General features: G+C 38.5%; 1 protein-coding gene across 1 annotated transcript; it reads left to right on the forward strand.

Moving 5' to 3' along the window:
- The first annotated feature begins 17,019 nt into the window (after positions 1 to 17,019).
- Positions 17,020 to 23,286, forward strand: LOC139918872 (ladderlectin-like). Its single transcript, XM_078290182.1, has 5 exons — positions 17,020 to 17,071; positions 18,641 to 18,759; positions 19,199 to 19,333; positions 20,009 to 20,123; positions 23,258 to 23,286. The coding sequence occupies exons 1-5, from the start codon at positions 17,020 to 17,022 to the stop codon at positions 23,284 to 23,286; spliced, it is 450 nt and encodes a 149-aa protein (XP_078146308.1).
- Positions 23,287 to 23,511: the final 225 nt, after the last annotated feature.

Below are 23,511 nucleotides of genomic sequence, written 5' to 3' on the forward strand. Positions count from 1 at the left end.
AACAAAGATGATAGTTTAATTTTCAGTAATGTTAAATGTATTGGATTCTCATTTTAAATAAAGGGGTTGGACATTGATTCCATGTTTCCATGACTTTGTTTATAAGTGATAATCTTTTTCACTGTGTAAAATATTCTGTCTGAAACTTAAGAATAGAAATAGATGGAGGGAGAGAATCTCAAATGCAGCGTCCATGACCTGTCCCCACATTTCATTTCACACTCACATTTCAGGCATTTAGCTGATTCTCTTACCCAGAGCGACTGATGATGAGTGAGCAGGTAGAGGTTCAGTGTCACATGGCTGTAGCTGGACTCCAACCTGTGGCCTTTCCCTTACAGGACGGGCGCTCTAACCACTGACCACACATCTCCATCTGCTTCCAGTCATGTGCTCATTCAGACACTGATGTACATTAAAATTTATAAAACACGTAGTTCTGGTTCTGTGTTCTGATTTGTCAGTCATGTTCACAGCTGCTGTAAAATACCTGATAACAAGCACAATGTGACCCATTAACAGTGACTTCAATATTAATATTCAAACTGGAAATCACCACTCATACCGCTGTTAAGTCTCCTAGCAGACACTTTGTTTAGCTACTGGTCAGGAACTATATTGGTTGGTAGAAGAAAGAAGCCACGCCTAAAAATGCCTCATAGCTGTTCTAAAATCAGTGTAAAGCATGACCTCTGGTGGCTTATGAATCCAGCTGCTGTATTTTTATTAATAGCCCAGAGACCGGGCCTGGTGCTGAGGTAGGTTTGAATTTTCAGATGAAAGAAGCTGGAAAATAGCTGACAAGGCAGAATGCTTTGGCTTGATTTCAACTGTCACTTACTAAAAGATCCTCACCTGATGATGAAGTCTGAGTGTTCTGGTGAACCCTGGAGAGGAAATGTACCTTACTGCGACCTGTGGTGAGAGAGTGGCTGATAACACAGTAATAAATGATACACAACATCAAGCGATACTAGTGTCTGGCTTTTAAATCAATATGCGTGCTGGTTTATTAAACAAAGGGAAAGAATATACTCACAACTCAAAAGGTTTTCCTTCTAGTTGTATACCAAATGTAATGATTATGGTATATAAAGGTTAAAAATACAAAATGATTGACAGCAGAGTATTTTTCTTTAGCACTAGCATCATGTTTTATATCCCTTGGCTGTAGCTCATTTTAAGCATCATAATAAAGGCATATCCGAATGGCTGATTGGGCTGTTTTTTTTTTTTTAATAATAAGCCAATAAAACACAATTGCACTTGTGTTTACTCTGAACAGTACTTTATCTATCAAAGAGATTTACACCATGCAAGCTAATTCTTACAAATCGATCACTGGCATCAAAACCAAACTTGTTTAAGTTATGAGAAATCTTCGCTTAGAAAATAGTGTTAGGGTTTAGTGGTAGTAGTGCATGCATTTTTTTTTATTATTGAAAATATCAATCAGTTGAAGTTACAAATGAAGTTACAGCTGCATACATGAAATTGAATAAAAATGCAAAATAGCTGAAAAACAAAAAGGGAGATGTAAAAATGAAAGTTACAATAAAAGTTTGTTATTAAAATGTATAAAATGCAAAAAATACAAAGTGGGGTTAGGTCATGATATCTAACAGTAAAGTTTAAAAATGTTTAAGTGTCCAATAGTCCAAATTTTATCAAAGTTTCCAAGTTTTTTGTGTAAGTTTCCAATCCTTCTTCTCACCAGAGGCTTAGTCCAAAAGTCCAAGAAAGGGGGTAGTCCAGATAAAATACGATCCGTCCTCGGTGATAAGGATCTGAAACGGGGCAAAGAAGGGTCTCGCAGCTTTTACTGTTACATGACTCAATTGCCAACTTTTGCAGGTGCACAACATAACACATTACTTCATGTTGTTATCACACCTGTTTGTACTTAAAACCCCAGTTTGTATTTTGGCCAAACACTTGTTTGTGGTTCAGTCAAACGCCTGCTTCTACTTCAGTCAAACACCTGTTTATATATGTATATATATACACATATATATATATACATATATATTTATATATATATTACAAGGTTTCTGTGTCAGTCTACTACTGTACTACATCATTCCTGACCTTAAAGGGACAGCACTCATAACAAAATACTACCTTTGACCATAATGCATACACATTAAGATTAATCACATTTCACACTTGTTAAATTCGATTACAATGATTATTAAACATGATTACAATGATTACTTTGATGAAATGAATATTATGATTTGATTACATGAAGCATAGACTAAGCATGGTTATACTTAAGTATATGTCAAACAAAACAAAGGGAATTATAGTGAACCATGTTATGCTTTATTTGAACCTTTATATCTCACTTGAGTCTTTACGCCAAGCTCTCCTTTCCTCCTCTTCTTCATCACTCTGTTCTTATCATTTTGGTTTCAGTGTCATCTCCTAAATTTCCTCAGTAATTTGTTTGTCATCTTCCTTTTTCTTGTCTCACTCCTCCTTCATCTTCTTCTCCTGAAAAGTTTGCAATCTCAGTTTATCTCGAGACAAAGCACTGGGGCTTTTCCTCTTTCTAGGATTTTTCTTAATGACTGAAGGGGTAACGACATCATATGTAACAGTGTAATGTTATGAAGCCAGATTTATGAATATATAAATTGATGAGAAATTAAAGAAATACAAAGCTGAATATGTTTCATTCCTTCCTCTAGCTGTCTGAGCCCAACCTGGGCTCAGTACACGACCCAGTAAGTACCCGCTGGTGGCGGGTACTTACACACCTAAAGCCTGCTTGCACTGGTGAAACTGACTGCCTCACCAATGCTACAGAGGTGTCCCCAAGACAACTTCTCTCAACCACGCGGACAACACACAAAAACAACAAACTAAAACAACAAATTGGCACCTCTCCATAAGAGACAAGCCACTAAAGCCTACCCGGGAAAATCAGCATCGCTCCAGGTAGTAATTCAGCAAAACTACCACCAGTAATGAGGAATATACTACATAAAAACACCCACCTGACATATAGGCTGCACAATACAAAAACTGAGCACTACTCAACCACCACAAAAGCAACTACACTCTAGACTTCACCATCATGCGGGCCCTGACTGCTGACAGGCAGCAGTTTACTGTAGTGGAAAGTTATTGGTTTCTTAAAGGGAAATTCCACTAAAATTGGCTACAAATGTCAACATTTTTTGTAAAAATTCCAGTTGGTTTTTCTTCATTGAGTTTGGTTTTATGAGCTATCAAGACAAAAGAAAATGCTTTCTTATGACATCATAGTCTTCATTGCCTGAGATGGTTGCAAGAAAATTTTCTAAACAACCATTTAATCCCCTGCCCTTGTTAAACATCTACATTTCCCCCATAATTCTAGATGTTTAATGTAGGCAAAGTACAGCAAAGTGACTAGCAATGAAATATTCATTGACCAGCTAAGAAGATGCAATCCTGATGTCATAGGATTACATTTTCAGTGATGTTGAGAAATCAAAACCTGCAGGTCCTTAAAAAGGCTGAAAAAGTTTTAAAATAAATTGTCTAAATTTAAGGTCTTGAAAAGTATTAAAACATCTTAAGTACAGTTATTAGAGGTCTTATTTTTTTTTGCCATCTAGTAACTCTTGGATGAATACAGAACAGGGTTAGTAGTACAATCGTTTTTTTAGTTGTTGTTTTTTTCATATCTGCTTTAATAAACACAGTTGGACATCTTGTTCCTTAATGATGTCCTGTTTTCCTTTTTATTACACTGCCCATTTAAAGTCTCAGAACTATAGCTATGTAAAATCAGAAATAGGCTGTTTCTGCCATCTTTGTTTCCTCATTTTGGTTTTTAAAACAGTTTAAAAAGGTCTTAAAAAGTCTTAAATTTGTCTTTCTAAAACGTCCAAAAGTTAGTTTTGGTGGAATTCCCCTTTAGCACAAAGGTCCCTGTCCTGTTGTCAGTGGAGAAAGACCTCTGTACTCTTACTAAACTATTCTGTTTGGGGAACCAGAGCAAAATGGATGTTGGTCCTTCTGTTGATTGAATGCAGCTGAGAAATTAAAGGGTCCTTGGGGATTTTACATGTTTTATTAAATTATGATTGGTAAAAGACAGCTGCTTTTGCATACTTCATGTAAATGTATTTATTGTTTTGTCTGAATTTCCATCAGTGGAAATGAATGAAAAATCTTGTTGATTTCTTCAAGACAAAACAACATGAACACACTGATGTTTGAAGAGAAACCTCGGTGGGTAAATGGACATTTGTTTCAGTATCTCAGTGATGCTGAGATGCACACTGAAGCAAAGGAGAGGAAAATGAATGAATACTATAGACTAGATATATATGACCATATAATATAGACTAGTTGTGTGAATAGTAGTTAACACAAACATGAAGACAAAGCAGGGATTCCCATTGGTTGAGGGATGGGGATGGGTGTGTGGGTGGGTGTTTACTCCTGTTATCAGTCAAACATGAAGATGAAGTAAGGAGATTCCCATTGGTTGAGGGATGGGGATGGGTGTGTGTGTGTGTGTGTGTGTGTGTGGGTGTGTGTGGGTGTGTGTTTGCTCCTGTTATCAGTGGCTGAAGGCCGCTTTGTTATTATTAATGGCTCAATCAACAACAGCAATATAACCATCGCTAGTATTTATGGTCAAAATACAGACGATCCAACCTTTTTCTTAAATAATTTTTTCCCATCATTACTCGATTTTTCAACATCAACTATCATCATTGGGGGAGACTTTAATACAGTCATCAAACCAATGCAAGACAGATCATCCACCAGAAGTCACTCTAAAAATTGGCATTCCACTGGGAAATCATTTCATACTCAATGCATAAAAAAAGAACAGGAAAACAATCTGGAACAAAAATTAAAACACTTACACAACTCCTACACAGTAAAACCCACAGACCAAATTCTAAAGGAAATCAGAGAAAAGAAATTGCAACTGGACAATATTATCAATAAAAAAACACAATTCTTATTGCAAAGATTACGCTATAATCACTTTGAACATAATGATAAATCTGGAAAATACTTGGCAAATCACCTCAAACGCAACAAAGAGAAATCAATCATTTCAAGAATAAAGGACTCAGTGAGGAAAATCACCCATGATCCACAGACCATAAACAATATTTTTATAAAATATTACAGCCAATTACAGAAAAAACAGAAAAAAAAAACAAACATATTAGAAATCGAAAACCTTTTAAGTAACATTACACTACCAAAACTGAACAAAGATCAGATTGAAACCTTGCACACTCCACTGACCACAAAAGAATACAAAACAGCACTCAAACAACTTTCAAATAATAAAGCACCAGGAATGTACGGATACCCCGCTGAGTTCTATAAACACTTCAGGACAACAGTCTCACCTCTATTCATCAGAATGGCAGATGAAATTAAAAATATAGCCGCAAGCGGCGATTGCGGGGTCCAAGCACAATTTGATAAGACAGACAGATAGACAAAACATTACAGAAGGTAGAAAGACACAGACAAAAACTGACATGAAGATAGAACATGCAGTCTAACACTGACTTTTGTGTTGGCCCGTGACTTCTGTCAAGTTAATCTTTTCATCGTAACCACACTGCTGGAGTTGTTCGGCAGTGTGGCGGCCAAACTTTCCATTACTTGTCCTTGATGACTAACGATTTTGGAAAGGACAAGTCTGGATTTGATCACACAACCTTTCATATGAAAGGCTGATGCTTTACCTACTGAGCCAAATGCCTGTTATAGGTTTAGTGAGGAGAAACTAACTAAAGAGAGAAGTAGAGTGATACTGCAACCTACGATTGACAGACTGACAGTGCTAATCACTTTATAGAACATTGTAGTGCTCTCCATTAACGAATAAAAGAATACTAAGTCACATGGGCCAGAAAACTGCTGCGGCACTGCTCTCTGTGGGTTGAAAGGTCTGGCCACACCCCAATCAGTGATACCATTCAGGTATTTTGCCATTGACAGATGATGTCAAACACCTGCTTTGAGTTTTCTGCACTTGGTGATTTAGTGTTGATTTACTTTTCATGAAACTTCAAAATGGTAAAAGTCCATGAGGGACTTGAACTCACTACCTTGTGGTCCAAAGACCTGAGCTTTACCACTCTGCCAACTTCCACTTTGGTGTGCACCACAGTGGGGAAACAAAACAAAGGGACAAGTGATAGGTCACAGGTGCTAGTCCAAACCATATTGAAAGCCTCAGAAAGAATATTATAACTGTACTAGCGTGCCACATTAATCAGTTTACACATGGCTTCACAGACATCATCTTGAGAGTCCAGACATCATTGCATCATCACTGCATTCTCCTTGACCAGGATTTATTTATTTTTTGTTTTTGACCACACAGTATCATCCAGTGTGTCATCTGGAGGACACTTTTATCCAAAACGCTCTACACTGTTACACTGCTCCACCCACTGCTCCAAACCTCCCAAAATAAACTAGTCAGTGTGGTGCTGGCCTTGACTTCAGAGATCATGTGGGCAGAGAGCAATTCCACCAACTGGGTTGGTTGCCTGTGGAGGCTCGAGCTACTCAGCTGCAACTAACCATGGTCCACAAGATTATAAACAACAAGGCCCCAGTGTACCTGCTAAACTTCTTTTCAAAAGTCAGAGAGGTTCAGTGCTTTTGTACCAGACTTGAGTCTGACCAGGTTTAAAACAATGATGGGTAAATGCTCCTTTCTGCACTCTGGAGCCGCTCAGTGGAACAAGCTACCTTTGACAATAAAGAATATCATTCTTATTCTTTTTCGAATGAGCTATTTTCAAACAGTGAGTGTGTATTTATTTTTTATAGGATTTTTTTTATAGGATGGTATATTTACTGTGTGTGTATTTAACATTTCTTATGAAACATTAGGCTACCTATACATTTTCTAAAACTGTTTTTAGAGCCAAGACAGGAAATGTGTGATTATGTGTGATTTTAATAGAATGTATTTTTTTGTGATTGGTGATAGGGGATTGGTATTTAACTGGTGTTATGAAACTGTTGACTGCCGGTGACGTCTGCGACCATCTTATCTGTACATGTTCCACCAAGGACCACACCGGAAATAAGTCTCTGACTTTATTGTGTTATCCTTGACGATTTTATGTACAAACATCATGTATGTTAAAATTGTCCAACTAAACTAAACTAAACTAAACTAAACTAAACTAATCCACTGAGCTACACAGGACCACAGTGAAATAGATGAGTTTGTTCATTTCTTTCAACAGATGCAAAACCATCATGCCAAACCAAGCCTGTCAGTATCAGTGACTACATTCAGATGGGCAGCAATAGTCCGACTATTGGCCTCATTCTAAATAAGACAATATTCTGATTAAGCTGTATACATGGTTTGCTTATAGAACTATTTCATTCATATTTCCGTTTACATGTTACGGAGCAAAGTCTGATTAATAGGACAAAGGAGAATCACTGGAGCACACGGACAGTTTAACCCTTTATTGGAAACTTAAAGATATCCATTTCCCTCAAAATCCTGAGCATGGTGACAATTTCAGCCTCACCCCAAAAATGGTGGGACTTCTTTTTCTAGTGTTAGTCATCTTTTTCCTCTGTAAACAACAGAAAGGACAGAAAGTGTCCATGCCACTGAAAGACGCACTCTTGCATAAGGTGTGTGTGTGTTTATGCCTCCACAAACCAGGTGGGTTAGAATTGGTGCGGGTGGAAGAGATGCCCCTTTTTAATTTTTCCCCCTGCCCCTTAGAGACTGTGTGCATGCCACTGGTCTGCCTTCATTTACTTTGGCAGAATTTGTCTTAAATCACTGTCTAATCAGGTTTGCACATTATTTCGTGGTACACACAGGAACATCAGCGGCCCACTCCTTTGACCTTTAGATTCACTGAATCATACCAATGATGGGGCCAAATTTACCACAATTCAAACAAACCACAAGTTAGCAGGTGATGGTAAAATAAACAAGTTTCCTTGATCTTGGCTATATATTAGTGCTCCCCTTTCTCTGTTTGGCCAGATCCGACTGAAACTCAGGAGATTCTCATTTTCAGGCCTAACGGTAAGTCCAGTCTATATTTGGCTGTGTGTTTTTGAGACCTCGCAATAGAACTTGCACATTTTCTGTGTGTTAATGTGTTTGTGTTCAGGAAATTATTTCATATTTATATTTTACTGTTAAATATGAATTTGTATCGCCCTCTAAGACACATGCATGCGTGTCACCAGAGGGGTCAGAGGTCAGGGACAGCTTCATGTTACTGAACGACTCTTCAGCAGGAATCAAACCTGTGATTCTCAGTGAGTTTAGTAAATATGTCTTTTCATTGGCCAGAGTGCAGGGTGTCGTCAAAATGATGCTGATCGTCTCTATTCTTCTCTGCGCCACCTTTGCTTTAAAAGGAAATGCAGGTAATGACACTGAACTGTCAAGCTGTCTTTTATTAATGTAACCTGAATGTATACTTGTGAATGCACAGTGGAAAGTGATGTACACCTCACTGTGTATTTTATGTCCTGTTGTCCCTGTACTGTGTGTCAGTAAATACTATGTTACTATGTAAATTAGCAATATGTCACCAAGATAAATCCCTGAACATTTGGAAGAAAAAATGTGTGATTTGGATTAAACCAATAGTTTGGACATAACATCAAAGACACAATGTCAGAATGTATCTATGTATCTATTTAGTGACTTTTTCTCCAAGCCACTGGAGGGAAATTAGCCCAGTTAACATCAGTTAACATCCAATAGTCTGTATGGACAGAACTCATTAAATGTTTTTGCACACTCTTTTCTAGATGATGACGGGACAACAGTAGCACCTGCTACAGTGGGTAAGGCTGCTCACATGCATGTGTGTGTGTGTGTGTTTGTGAGAGAGAGAGAGAGAGAGAGAGAGAGAGAGAGAGAGAGAGACCAATGTGTGATCACTTGTCTCCTTGTCCTCCACAGCAGGAGACGTCAGTGGGAGCGATGCGAACCAGAACCAGACTGAGGGTTAGTAAAATCATTTGAACAACTCAAACACTTTAATTGAGTGTTTTGCCTCAGTGGGAATAGAACCACTAACCCTGCCGGTGTTAATGCCTTGCTCTCCCCATTGAGTTTCACTGTTGTCATGTTGGCTGCTGTTGCTCCTCAGGTTGCTTTTTCTTTATTTATTTTTTTAAACAAGTAAACATGTCGACCCCCATGAATGATGCAGGGCCGCCTTAGGCCAATCAGTATGTTTCATCAAAGTTGAAACAGTGGAGTACAAGTACTGGCCTTTCACAGCTTGAAATTTAGGTCTATCCGTGTTGTTTTCAGAAACGCCGCTGTTTGGTTTTGTGAAGCCAGCTAACACAAAGATAGCCTGACTTTGTTGAACTCGCTTCGTGAGACAGACCCCAGTTCACCACTATAAACAATGTGGACCTTTTTTCTTCTCTGTGCCTTCGCTCTCAGCGGTGCAACAGGTGAGACTCGCCAAGACACTGAACCTGCCTCCCCTTTTTAGACTCTCAACCTGATTGGTTAACACTGCAGTCAGGTTCTCATAGTTTTTAGGCTTGTTGTTATTGTTGTTGTTAATGGTGTTGTTGCTGCTACGTCTTTTAACACTCACCTTACCTTAGAGCCCCAAGTGGAGACCAGTGCAGAGCAGAGCACAGAATAGCCTGGACAGCGACTTGAATTCATCCGACCCCAAAACACTCAATTAAAGTTCTTCTCCTTCTCTTTGGCTGTTTGTACTCAGCTGTACAATCTGAGATCAAACTGTAATATAATGTCTCTTTAAAAGATAATGAAAGCCGGAGGCTGGCATGATGGTTAGAGAGGCTGCCTACAAGGTAAAGAGATGCTGGTTCAATTCCCTGTAGGGATAGTGCACAATACTGCTGAAGTGCCCCTGAACCCATATATATGTACCAATCTGCTCAATGGATATTAAAAACTCAATACCATCAACTAAATACTGTGATACAACGCTACAAGGATTTGTTTGCAGAATGCTATTGTGGTTGCATCTGTCCATGTAAAAAGAAACATTAAAAATATAGCTACATTTGAGACCAGGGCCCAGTTTCCCAAAAGCATTTTAGCACTAAGATAATAATTTTCCATTGGCTTTGACTAGAGCAAAATCTAACTGTAATGTGAAGATACATTTAGGGAAACGAGGCTGTGATCATCAGTTAATGAGTCCACACTTTTATTCATTTTTCCAGCAGCAAAGAAGTCGGATCCCAGCTGTGCGTTAGGCTGGAGCCCATATGGATCCAGATGCTTCATCTTCAACAACAACCCAGTGAACTGGGTACAGGCAGAGGTACGGCCTGAAGGGGTTCATTCACAAATGCTATATATCCACTTCAAATATAACGGCTACCTCAGTATTTCCTTACCTAATATTAATAAATAAATTGGGATTATTTCATCCTCAAAAGTGATATTTTGTGAGTCCAGTGATAGTTAGTGGTAAATACCACCCTGACAAGAATAAAATTCAGAGGGAAACCCTGATTTTTTGGCATTAAAATGTTTAAATTTAGAGATATTGAATATCAACACAAAATATCAGATATCTGCTTGATTGATGGTTGTCAACCGCCATGAACTGCCAACTTCACAGGTGATGCTGTCACCATGAAATGCATTACAGCCATTGAAGAAATATATGCAATATTTATTACAGAAGATTGCATTCAAAGTTTTGGAAGTGCAGACTCTTGATGAGACAAAACTGTGTCTTTCTGCATTAAGAGCGGTTTCTCTCTTCTTTTACAGCAACATTGTTTGACCTTAGGTGCCAACCTTGCCTCCGTCCACAGCTTGGAGGAGTACGAGTTCATCCAGGAGATGGTGAAGGGGAGCAGCGGTGGTTTACCCGAAACCTGGATCGGTGGCTCTGATAACGCTCAGGTAGCAAACTCATCTGTTTACTCAGATCAATCCAGTCTAGTGTTCAGCCTGTTTCTTGTCTGTCAAACACATCTGTATGGCAAAAAAATATTTTGGCAGCAGAAGGCTAAAGTGTGAAGTGTTCAAATGTATTTCTCCATCTGGTGTCATGCAAATACACCCAGGGGTCTCAAAATTCAGATCTGACCCATCAGCTCTTGAAGTTCAGTCTCATAGTGTTCATTTAGGATCATTTCAGTCTTTGAGTTGTCTGACAAATATATGAATTCAAACAAAGAGGAAGACAGGCAGCAGAGCTTCTCAGCCTCTGTCCCACTTACCTACACTGAGACTAATGACAGCAGAATTAGGGATAACTCCCTTCAATTCCCTCCATTCAAAATGCAAATCAAAAGTGCAGTTCACATACCAATGATAGAGCCTTCATTCTCAGCACAGAAGTTTTTAAATTCTTTAGAAAATCCCCTTCCTGAATGGAATGAATTGAACGTAAATTGATCTTGGTACGTATTGTCCTTTCCCACAACATTTATTCTGCAGATTCATTCAAATAAAACTCATTGGCCAGTCAAGTGGATGTAGATATAGATGGTGTCTCTTGGAGCAGGTTGAGGTGTGATACAGCAAATTTACAGCACACAATACAAAACACATCAGGCGATTTCAACAGCTACAACTTTGTGCAAGTTACCAACAATAACAAGTGATTCAATTTCTCTGTTAACAGGATCGCACGTGGTTCTGGAGCGACGGCTCCAGCTTTGATTATCAGCATTGGAACAGTGGAGAGCCCAACAACTTTGGAGGCAGACAGCCCTGTATTGAGATGAACTATGGAGGTAGAGTAACAAGCACACTTCTCTAACATCTAGAGTCACATCACATTTTTGTTTTCATCTGATCTAAAAACTCTCTTTTGTTTTTTACAGGGGAGAAAGGCTGGAACGATTGGACTTGTGAAAGTGAGTTTACCTCTGTGTGTGCCAAAAGGCTGAACTGTTAAACTCGCCCCAAACAGCCACTGGAACCAAGAATGAGGAGTGAGAACAGCAAATGATGATACTTTTGTCATTTGTTTGTATACCTGACCAATAAAGATGTTGAAGCAGTAAAGAAATTCAAATATTGTGGTTCTTGATCTTTAGTTAAGTCTAAAGGGGGATTCTTTGTAGACTGAGCAGTTATGCTATTTTTCATTGCACTTTGACAAAAAAAATGAAGTTGTTATATATTCTGTAATTATCATTTACCGTTCATCAATTAACATCATTTTTATTGAAACATTTTAACACTGACATGTGATAGCTGATAGTCTTGTGCATCTTGGTAACTAAGGTGCATATTAGGATTTGACTGATATGGATTTTTGAAGGCTGATACCGATACCAGTGTTTTTGGATTGAAGGTGCTGATAGTCTAATTGACCATTTTCCATTGTTAAAAATGCCCCAATACTTGCCCCAGAATTGTATTCTTTGCAGGATAAAAAAGCTTCATTTAGATGTCTTTCATGTCTTTGTTTATAAGTAGTTCTGGTTCTGTGTTCTGATTTGTTGAGTCATGTTCACAGCTGCTGTAAAATACCTGATAACAAGCACAATGTGACCCATTAACAGTGACTTTAAATATTAATATTCAAACTGGAAATCACCACTCATACCGTTACTAAGTCTCCTAGCAGACACTTTGTTTAGCTGCTGGTCAGGAACTATATTGGTTGGTAGAAGAAAGAAGCCACGCCTAAAAATGCCTCATAGCTGTTCTAAAATCAGTGTAAAGCATGACCTCTGGTGGCTTATGAATCCAGCTGCTGTATTTTTATTAATAGCCCAGAGACCGGGCCTGGTGCTGAGGTAGGTTTGAATTTTCAGATGAAAGAAGCAGGAAAATAGCTGGCAAGGCAGAATGCTTTGGCTTGATTTCAACTGTCACTTACCTAACCCCAACTAACTGATCCTTACCTGATTTTCCTTTATTGCCTCAGAATGCTATTTCTTAGTTTTTATAAAAAAGAAACCTAACCTATCTAAAAAGAAACCAAACTTTAGGTCTGATAAAAACTGCAGTGAAAGGTCAAATGTATGGGGAAGAGAGTAAATTCAGAGGGTCTTGTTATGAAGCCAGATTTATGAATATATAAATTGATGAGAAATGACAGAAATATAACTGAATATGTTTCGTTCCCTCCTCTAGCTGTATTACTTGAGCAACACAAGTTCAGGCAGGAAACTCCAGCTGTCTGTCTTCAGCTGATTGGACTAACTCAGCAGCACCTTTACAAGTGAACCAAACACACACACACCCTAATGTCAAACCTTTTAAATGACACATTCTCACTCTCTGTCTAGCTCACCATGCAGACTGCCACTCTGCTGCTGCTGTCTGCTGTCATGAGTCTTGTTGCTTTTTGTTCACCAACCTCCTCCCCAGTTCCACTAGATCTGCTTTTATTTACTTTATTACTTTATGTGATGTACTCCCTGAGGTCTAATGTGCAGCAGAGAGCCATGAAAGCAGATCTATTCCTCCAAAACCAAACTTATTGCTGTCATGCATTTATAAACTTATTAATATAAATACGTGAGTTGTCCTGACTGAACTGCGCTACTGTATTACAGCAGCCCATAGCCCAAATCTATAAAAATGATATACAGAAACACAGGAAATATCTATTCAAATGGCATCACTTTTATTCATAACAAATCTATTTTGTCTCTATCAGACCAACACTGCTGCCTTTCCTCTGTTCCGCCCCTTATAGTCCACTAGTGGTGGGTTGAATGCATGTAGCTTGTCTGTTGAGACAAATCTTGTTGAGAGTCAACTGACAGTGGACGATCAAAATAACATCTCACCTAACAAGATATGGGCCAGGATTTATTTTTTCTTAGAAATCTCAGTCAGTAATAGTTGAGTCATTGGTATTGATCAACAATCCCATCAACCTGCTGCAGATAGATTATGGTCATTTTGTGCTATGGATCAGTAAAAATCTTATTTATTGTTTAGTTTCAGTTCATGTTTCAGTATTTTAACTATTCTTGAATCACTTTGATCTGGATCTATTGATCATTAGATTCTTATTCATCAGTGTTTCCTGTTAATCACTCACCAAGATTCATCCACCACAGTTCACAGTTCACAGTTCAGAGTATTTTACTTTAGCACTAGCATCATGTTTTATATCCCTTGGCTGTAGCTCATGTAGTTATTATTAAAATTAGTCCTATTGATATCTGTGACTACTATAAGTCTTCCATATCAGCAACCTGTCAATAAAGGCTTATGTGATTGGCTGATTAAGCTGTTTTTCTTTTTGATAATAAGCCAAGAAAACATAATTGTCTCTGTGTTTCCTTACAACAGTACTTTATCAACGAGATTTACACCATGCGACCTAATTCTTACAAATCGATTGCTGCCATGAAAAACAAACTTGTGTAAGTTATGAGAAATATTTGCTTAGAAAATAGCAGCCTATTAGTGTTTAGCAGTAGTAGTGTTTACAATTATAATTAAGGAAGGAGAAAAACTCTGCCTACATAATGGGAAATAAGGAGGATTACATGGCTGCCAAATATATACTAAGGTCTGCAATAAGAAAAGCCAAATCCAATTATGCCACAAAACTAGAACAACAAATTTCAACCAATGACACAAGAATCATCTGGAAAAAACTTCAGGACATCACCAACTACAAAAAGAGACCTACCCCCACACCTGTTAATGACAATCAGCTCCCGGACAAACTCAACATTTTCTATGGGAGGTTCGAACAGTCACCAGTCCCACCACCTCCACTCCCCATTCCTCCTCCACCCCCCCCCCCCCCCCCCTTTTACATCCAGGAGGAAGAGGTGAGGACCACTTTCAGAAGACTGAGGAAAAATAAAGCAGCAGGCCCAGACAGCATCAGCCCAACTGTGCTCCATCACTGTGCTGCGGAACTGGCCCCTGTTTTCACCAACATTTTTAACACCTCCCTCTGCCAATGTTCAGTGCCCCACTGCTTCAAACAATCCACCATCATCCCCGTGCCTAAGACCAACAATATCTCCTGCCTCAATGACTACAGACCGATTGCCCTTACATCCGTGGCCATGAAGTCATTTGAGCGCATCATCCTCACTCACCTGAAAACCAGCACCACTCCCCTCATGGATCCATATCAGTTTGCTTACAGATCTGTGGAGGATACAGTCAATTCAGCTATCCATCACATGCTGCAACACCTGGAGACCCCCAACACCTACGCCCGCATCCTGTTCATAGACTTCAGCTCTGCCTTCAATACAATTAACCCGGTCGAACTCTTCAATAAACTACTGGACATGAACATTGACCCCTGCATCTGTCACTGGATCCACAGCTTCCTCTGGAACAGGCAACAGGGAGTAAAGATAAACAACTCCACATCTCATCCTCTGTACCTCAGTACAGGAGCACCCCAGGGCTGCGTCCTTTCACCCTGGCTATTCTCTCTCTACACAAACCATCTCACATCCCACTACAGCTCCGTCAACATCTACAAATATGCGGACGACACAACCATCATAGGACTCATCTTAAACAACAACGAAACAGAATACCGTGCACAGATAAACCGTGCAGTTACCTGGTGCACAGACAATAACCTTCTACTCAACTCATCAAAAACTCAAGAACTCATTATCGACTTCAGACGGAAGTCACACTCCAAAACCCCTGTACTCATCTCTGGCAAACCCATATCCATCACTGACTCATTCAAATTTCTTGGCACTCACATAAGCAATAATCTTAAATGGAAGATCAACACAGACCACATCTTTAAAAAAGCCCAGCAAAGACTATTCTTTCTCCGTCAGCTCAAGAAATTCAGAGTGAGGAAACATCTCCTGCTCCGTTTCTATTCAGCCATCATAGAAAGCATCCTCACTTCATCCATAACAGTCTGGCACAGCAGTTTGGACACTCACTCCCGGAATAAATTACAGCGCATTGTCAACAAATCATCCAAAATCATTGGCATCCCCCTCTCATCAATCGAATCACTTCATCACAAACAGACAGTGAAAAGGGCAAGAAAAATATATTCTGACCCCACTCACCCAGCACACCATGTTTTCCAGCTGTTGCCCTCTGGGAGGCGCTACAGTTCTCTGCTCACCAAAACAACCCGTTTTAAAAACAAATTCCATTATTGTCTATGCTGTTATGGCCATGAAACTTTATGCAATACATGTTATGTTTACTGTACTGTGATGTGGGTCTTGTACTGTATATTGTATTGATTGTATGATGTACTGATGTTCTTATGTTCTATGTTGGAACCTGCTTAATGTATTGAAAACAAATTCCACCAGCCTGGCTGTGTGGTCATTAAATAATCTAATCTAATCTAATTTGTTTTTTAATTACTGAAAATACCAATCAGTGGGTTTCAGGATTGTTTTCCCAAAACTGATAAATTACCACTTTCTTAACACACATCAGTTAAGTTGCAGCTGCATACATGAAAAAAAAAAAAAAAAAGCAAACTAGAAAAACACATCGGGAGACGTAAAGATGAAAGTTACGGTAAAAGTTTGTTGTAAAACTAAACAGCAGCTTCTGTTGATGAGACAGAAACTTCTAATGTTTTAGATTTAAAGCAAACACAGTCCAGTGTGCAACAGAACAGTCTGATCTTTTAGTGTACAAGACAGAACGATGAGGAGGTTTTCGGGAAATCAAGCACTTCATCCTCATACTGCAATAAAGCAGTTACAGAGGTCAATCTTGACAGTTAATAAATTAATTGAAGTTACTGGAAGAAAACTGTTATCAATCATCCAGTAAACAATTACTTAATATTCCTGTGAGTTTCCTTGTTGTTTCTGTATATAAGTGCTCTTTTCTCCACAGCTTTCCAGAACCTACAGACACTCAGCTGAAATATTCACTCTAGCAGGTGAGACTTTTGGGTTACATGCGTCTTAATAGGGGAGTTTTTAATCAGAGCTTGTGTTTGAATAACTGCTTATCCAGTCTGCTACTTTCACTCAAGGAGTTGAAGTCGATTCTCTGATGTGTTTTCTAATGATTTTCTGATTCTTTGATTCTCATTGCAGGAGTCCAGTTCTCCACTATAAACAATGCTGACCATTTTTCTTCTCTGCGCTCTGTTCGCTCTGAGCGGTGCAACAGGTGAGACTCACCAACACACAGAGCCTGTCTCCCCCTTTTAGACTCTCAACCTGTTTGTTTAAACTGCAGTCAGGTTCTCATAGTTTTTATGCTTATTCACACATGATGAAATCAAGAGGACAACAAAATCAGACTCAGAGTGATGATGCACTGTTTTCAGTATTCAAAAAATTACAATATAATTAAAGGTCAAAATTTCAAAGGGGTGCCTGCACTATTTATGGGGGACAATATGTTTACTTGTTGTTATTGTTGTTGTTAATGGTGTTGTTGCTGCTATTTCTGCTAACACTCATCTTCTCTTACCTTAGAGCCCCAGGTGGAGACCAGAGCAGAGCAGCACCCCCCTCTGGATAAGGTCGTCTCTGCAGCTCATGGTACAGTCTCTCCTCATGTTATTATTAGTAATACTGTATATTTACACTCCTTCAGCCACTGGAAGGCTTTTAATGTCCCATGAGGCTTCAGTTTAACTTTTTTTTAAAAAAAAGCAATGTCGAAAGCTCACCTATGGCACAAAGGGCTAAAAATGTGCCTTTCTGCTCTTTTGCAGATGCAATGTTAAAAAAGTCAAATGTGAGACTTCATCCGACCCCAAAAAAGTTGACTGAAGTTCTTGCCCTTCTGTATGGTTGAGATGCTGGTTCAATTCCCTGTAGGGAAAGTGCACAATACTGCTGAATAATAAATAATAATAATAATAATAATAATACATTACATTTCTATAGCGCTTTTCTCAGTACTCAAAGACTGAAGTGAAGTGCCCCTAAACCCATATATATGTACCAGTTTGTTCAGTGGATATTGAAAACTGACTGCCACCAACTAAATACTCTGATACAATGCTACAAGCATTTGTTTGCACTAAGCTATTGTGGTTGCATCTGTACGACGGCATATTTGGACCAAAACTGAGAATTTCTGAGATTGAAGTCAGAAATTTTTTTTGAGAAAAAAAGAAAGATTCTACCAAGTGTTCCACTTGGTAGAGTCTTTCTTTTTTTCTCAAAAAAATTTTTTTTCTCAAAAAGAAATGTCTTCTCCACATCACAGACACCACTGAACATGAGGAGGTGCAACAAACAGGCATCAACTTTACTTATCCAGATAGTGAAATTAATGAAGTTGGTTGGTTATGATTTGATATTTGATTTGATATGAGATTTTTCTCAAGTTTTTTTTTCTCTTAAATTTTTTTTGTTATAAATTTCTGCCTTTAATCTCATAGTTTTTGCTCAGAATATTACCCCCCTCCCTGCAGTAAATGTTGTTTTTGCCTACAATGGCTGTAGTACATTGTCGTTCATCTGTTCTTGTAAAAAAAACACCTACATTTGAGACCAGGGCCGAGTTTCCCAAAAGCATTTTAGCACTAAGATAATATTTTTCCATTGGTTTTGACCAGAGCAACATCTAACTGTAATGTGAAGATACATTTAGGGAAACCAGGCTGTGATCATCAGTTAATGAGTCCACACTTTTCTCTTCCAGAGGAGAGGCCAGAGGAGCTTCTGGCTGAGGAGGCAGGAAGGCTGGAGGAAGAGGAGGCTCAGGCTCAGGAGGCGGCAGGAGCAGAGGAGCTGGGTGACGGTGTGGAGAGCAGGAACCGCTGTCCGACAGGCTGGTCCCAATATGGATCCAGATGCTTTGCCTTTCAGAACTTCCCAAGGACCTGGACAGATGCAGAGGTAAGGCCTGATGCTACATGAAAGGTTTTATTCCAAAATGTTATTTATCCACTTTTACTGCTACCTCAATATTTCCTTACCTAATATCCTTAAAAGTGATCATTTGTGAGTCCAGTGATTGTTAGTGGTAGCCACCACCCTGATGAGAATATAATTTAGAGCGAAACACTGAATTTGTTGGCATTAAAATGGTTAAATTTAAAGATATTGAATATCAGCACAAAATATCAGATATCTGCTTGACTGACTGTTGCCTTCCTCTGAACTGCCAACTTTACAGTTGATGCTGTCACCATGAACTGCATTACAGCCACTAAAGAAATATGTGCAATATTTATTTGTTACAGAAGTTTGCATTCAAAGTTTTGGAAGTGCAGACTCTTGATGAGGCCAAACTGTGTCTTTCTGCATTAAGAGCGGTTTCTCTCTTCTTTTACAGCAACATTGTTTGAACTTTGGTGCCAACCTTGCCTCCATCCACAGCTTTGGGGAGTACCAATTCATCCAGGAGATGGTGAGGTGGAGCAGCGGTAGTTTCTCCCGAACCTGGATCGGTGGCACTGATGCTGTTAAGGTAGCAAACTCATCAGTTTACCCAGATAAATCCAGTCAAGCGTGTTTCCTTTCCATCAAACACATCTGTATGGCAAAAAAAGATTTTGGCAACACAAGGCTCAGGCTAAAGTGGTAACTGTTCAAATGTACAGTATTTATCCATCTGGTGTCATACAAATACACCTAGGGGCCTCATGCTCTGTGTAAATTCAGATCTGACCCCTCAGCTCTTGAAGTTTAGTCTCAGAGTGGTAGCGCTCATTTAGGATCGTTTCAGTCTTTGAGTCGTCTGACGAATATATGAATTCAAATGACAGCAGAATTAGGGATAACACACTTAAAATCCCAACCAATGATAGAGCCTTCATTCTCAGCACCTCAAGAACCTTTTCATGGGAAGAAATGTCAAGTTTTAATTCTTGAGAAAATCCCCTTCCTGAAAGGAATGAATTGAAAGTAAATTGACCTTGTTGTGTATTGTCCTTTCCTACAACATTTATTCTGCAGATGCATTCAAATAAAACACATTGGCCAGTCAAGTGGATGTAGATATAGATGGTGTCTCTTGGAGCAGGTTAAGATGTGATACAACAAATTTACAGTGCATTATGCAAAATACATCAGGTAATTTCAACAGCTACAACTTTGTGCAAGTTACCAAAAATAACAAGAGATTTAATTTCTCTGTTAACAGGACTTCGTGTGGTTCTGGAGTGACGGTTCCAGGTTTGATTATCACCTCTGGGCCAGCGGAGAGCCCAACAACGGTGCAGGAGGCACAGAACACTGTGTTGAGATTAACTATGAAGGTAGAGTAACTTTTCCCAAATCCCTTCAACCTGAACCTCCCTGTCACAAGCACGCTTCTCTAACATCAACAGATGCAGACACAAGTTACATCACGTTTTTTTTGTTTCATCTGTTCTAAAAACGATCTCTTTTGTAATTTACAGACCAGGACCGCTGGAACGATTGGACTTGTGAAACTCAGTTACCTTTTGTGTGTGCCAAAAGGCTGGACTATTAAACTCGCCCAAACAGCCACTGGAACCAAGAATGAAGAGTGAAAACAGCAAATGATGATACTTTTGTCATTTGTTTGTATACCTGACCAATAAAAAAGTTGAAGCAGTAAAGAAATTATTGTTGTCCTGCTTAAAGGACACTTCCATTTAAGACTGACATAATGTAGGATAATTCTCCATATTCAGATTTCAATAAGTATCCACTTGCCCACGTGCCCAGGCACCCAGATAGTTTGGTCACTAGATAAATAAGCCACTTGGCCCAGGCACTCATAACTGCAGGTTCCACTGTTCCATATTGGTCGCTTTACTCTCCATTCTGAGGAAACGGCACATAATTGCAGCACACGTTTTGGTGGCTTAGGTCTGCCGTTTTGGGGGGTTATGTTCTCCCTGACTAAGGTCTAATGCATGTGCAGCAGCAAGCCATAAAAGCAGATCTATTCTGCCAAATTCAAACTTACTGCTATGTCATAACCATTTATAAACATATTAATATCAATATGTGAGTTGTGAATAATGTATTACAGCAGCCCATAGCCCAAATGTAAAAAAATTATATTGTAAAAGAAACACAGGGAATTTCTATTCAAATGGCATCACTTTTATTCATATCAAATCTATTTTGTCACTATCAGACCAATACTGCTGGAATAACCTGAACTGTCTGGAAAAAACAAGAACTGGAATTTAGTATAGCTTTGTAAAAATATGATTATATTTTTGATTATATCGTTCAGCCTCCATCTTTGATGGATGAGAGCAATATTCAACTCAGTTCAGCAGTGTTGATTAAAAGTTACATTCATTCATGTTATTTCCCCACATCAAAATAACCCTGGCAATCAATTCACACTGTAACATCTCAGGTTTTTTAATCAGCATGGTCAACAGAAAGTGAAGTTTTGTTTATCTCAGCCATCAGTTGGATCATTGTTTGTCTAATACATAACTAGAAGATAAGATATGTTATTTTTATTTTTTTTAGCAATCCCCAGACATTGAGTCATTGCAGCAGTAATGAATATAAAGTAATTTGTCCAGAGGTGCATATATTTATTGTTTAACTATTCAGTTTCAAGTTTCATGTTTTCACCTCAGTTGAAGCATTTCACAGCCTTCTATGGGCTGAGAACATTTTACCACATTTGGTCTCATAAAATTGTTAGGATAAACTCAATAATGCTTGATGGTCAAGCTGAAAACAAAGTTGTTTTCCTTAATTTCTGAAAAGCTGACAATTTGAAGATACAAGGTTTCCACCTGACTGGGAAGAAATGTGCCCAGAAATATATACCTGTTCTTTCAATTCCAATGGGTGGGTAGTTCTCAAACAGAGGGTATCACTTTATTTTGATAGTCCACTGCTGACTCTCAACAGTGTATCAGTAGATATTCAACAGTGTATCAGGTGACTGTCAACAAGATCAACTAGGTATTTTCAGTTGACTCTTAACAAATGTCCAGCAAACTGTAATTTACATCAACTACTGTAAGTTGATTGTGAAGTATTCTTTCTCAAATTACTATCAATAGACTGTTGGTAGACTGTCAACAACTTCAGTTAAGGTTAGGTGTTCCAATGATAAATAATTGGAGAGTGAACACAGAATGTTTCGTGTTTTATATCTAAATGAGTTCTATTTCATTGTAGTGCTAATTAGCGTGAAATTGCACTTACAGTATATTCCCATAAAATGATTGTCACTGTGTCCAAGTCAGCCTTATTGCCTAGGAAACCTGCCAAGTCTCAAGACTCTTGGTCACATGAGGGCACCAGTCTCTGCAAGCTCACAATAATAGCATTAATAACTAATCATTATGTCTTGCAAGCATGTTGTACTTGGACCCCATCAATTGTCCCTTGCAGCAATATTTTTCTAATTGTATTTAACTTCATCCTCCACCTACTGGTTATGAAGAGTTCATTCTGAAAAGGAAAAATTTTTGGAAAACAGTCATTACATGGAAGGTCATGATTCAATATCTCTAAATATAGAGGATTCAGTCTATAAATTGGTTCTCATTTTGTCAACCAAGAACTCAAGGAACTTACTAATCTTTAGGAAGTACCACAAAACATTTCTGTGCTATAAATTGTTTTAAGAGAGTGTCACTTTTTCCAAATGGTGGCTACAGTATCTCATTTTGGAGTGAACCTCTTCATATGCAGCACCAACAATTATCACGATATCTTGAGGTCAGAGTACAAGGTCAGCTTCAAGTATATCTGTTACTGTTCTCCATATCAACTCTATTGGTCCACATGGAAATGTGGAAATTGTAGTTAGTAGGAGCTTCATTCAAAGAGATTTACACCATGCAACCTAATTCTTATAAAATGATTGATAAATAACCTTATTGCTCTTTCATCTAGGCTTTCTCAACCCACACCAGTTGATATCAAAAATGAAGTTGCAACTGCATACATGAAATTAAACAAAAATGCAGAAAAATAGCAGAAAAACTAAAAAGTTGATATAAATATGAAAGTGACAGTAAAGGTTTGTTCCAAACTAAACAGCAGCTACTGTTGATGAGACAGCAATTTCTAATGTTTTAGATTTAAAGCAAACACAGTCCAGTGTGTATGCAACATATCTTCAGCAGAACAGAGTCAGATTTTTTAGTGTACAAGACAGAAACAAAATCTGAATAGTATAAAAGATTCAGGTACTGATCTGTCCAGTAGTGTGAGATAGTTTGTCAGAACGATGAGGAGGTTTTCTGGAAATCAAGCACTTTATCCTCATACTGCAATATCCAGTTACAGAGGTCAAACTTCAACAATAATGACAGTCAATAAATTAACTGAAAGTCACTGGAAGCAAACTGTTATCACTGTCTAGTAAATAATTATTTAAAATTCATGTGTGTTTCCCTGTTGTTTCTGTATATAAGTGCTCTTTTCTCCACAGCTTTCCAGAACCTACAGACACTCAGCTGAAATATTCACTCTAGCAGGTGAGACTTTTGGGTTACATGCATCTTAATAGGGGACTTTTTCATTGGAGTGTGTGTTTGGATAACTGCATATCCAGTCTGCTACTTTCACACACAAGTACACACACGAGTTGATTCTCTGATATATTGTTTTTTTTTTAATGATTTTCTGATTCTTTGATTTTCATTGCAGGAGTCCAGTTCACCACTGTAAACAATGCTGACCATT

This window comes from Centroberyx gerrardi, chromosome 19 (assembly GCF_048128805.1).
Source record: "Centroberyx gerrardi isolate f3 chromosome 19, fCenGer3.hap1.cur.20231027, whole genome shotgun sequence".
NCBI classification, from domain to species: Eukaryota; Metazoa; Chordata; class Actinopteri; order Beryciformes; family Berycidae; genus Centroberyx; species Centroberyx gerrardi.

What these genes read in the sequence shown, in the direction of transcription:
- LOC139918872 (XM_078290182.1), top strand. Translation starts at nt 17,020, where the DNA reads ATGCTGACCATTTTTCTTCTCTGCGCTCTGTTCGCTCTGAGCGGTGCA. An exon ending in CGCTCTGAGCGGTGCAACAG is followed by an intron (nt 17,072 to 18,640) that starts GTGAGACTCACC and finishes AGGAGGCGGCAG; the next exon opens with GAGCAGAGGAGCTGGGTGAC. An exon ending in GGACCTGGACAGATGCAGAG is followed by an intron (nt 18,760 to 19,198) that starts GTAAGGCCTGAT and finishes CTTCTTTTACAG; the next exon opens with CAACATTGTTTGAACTTTGG.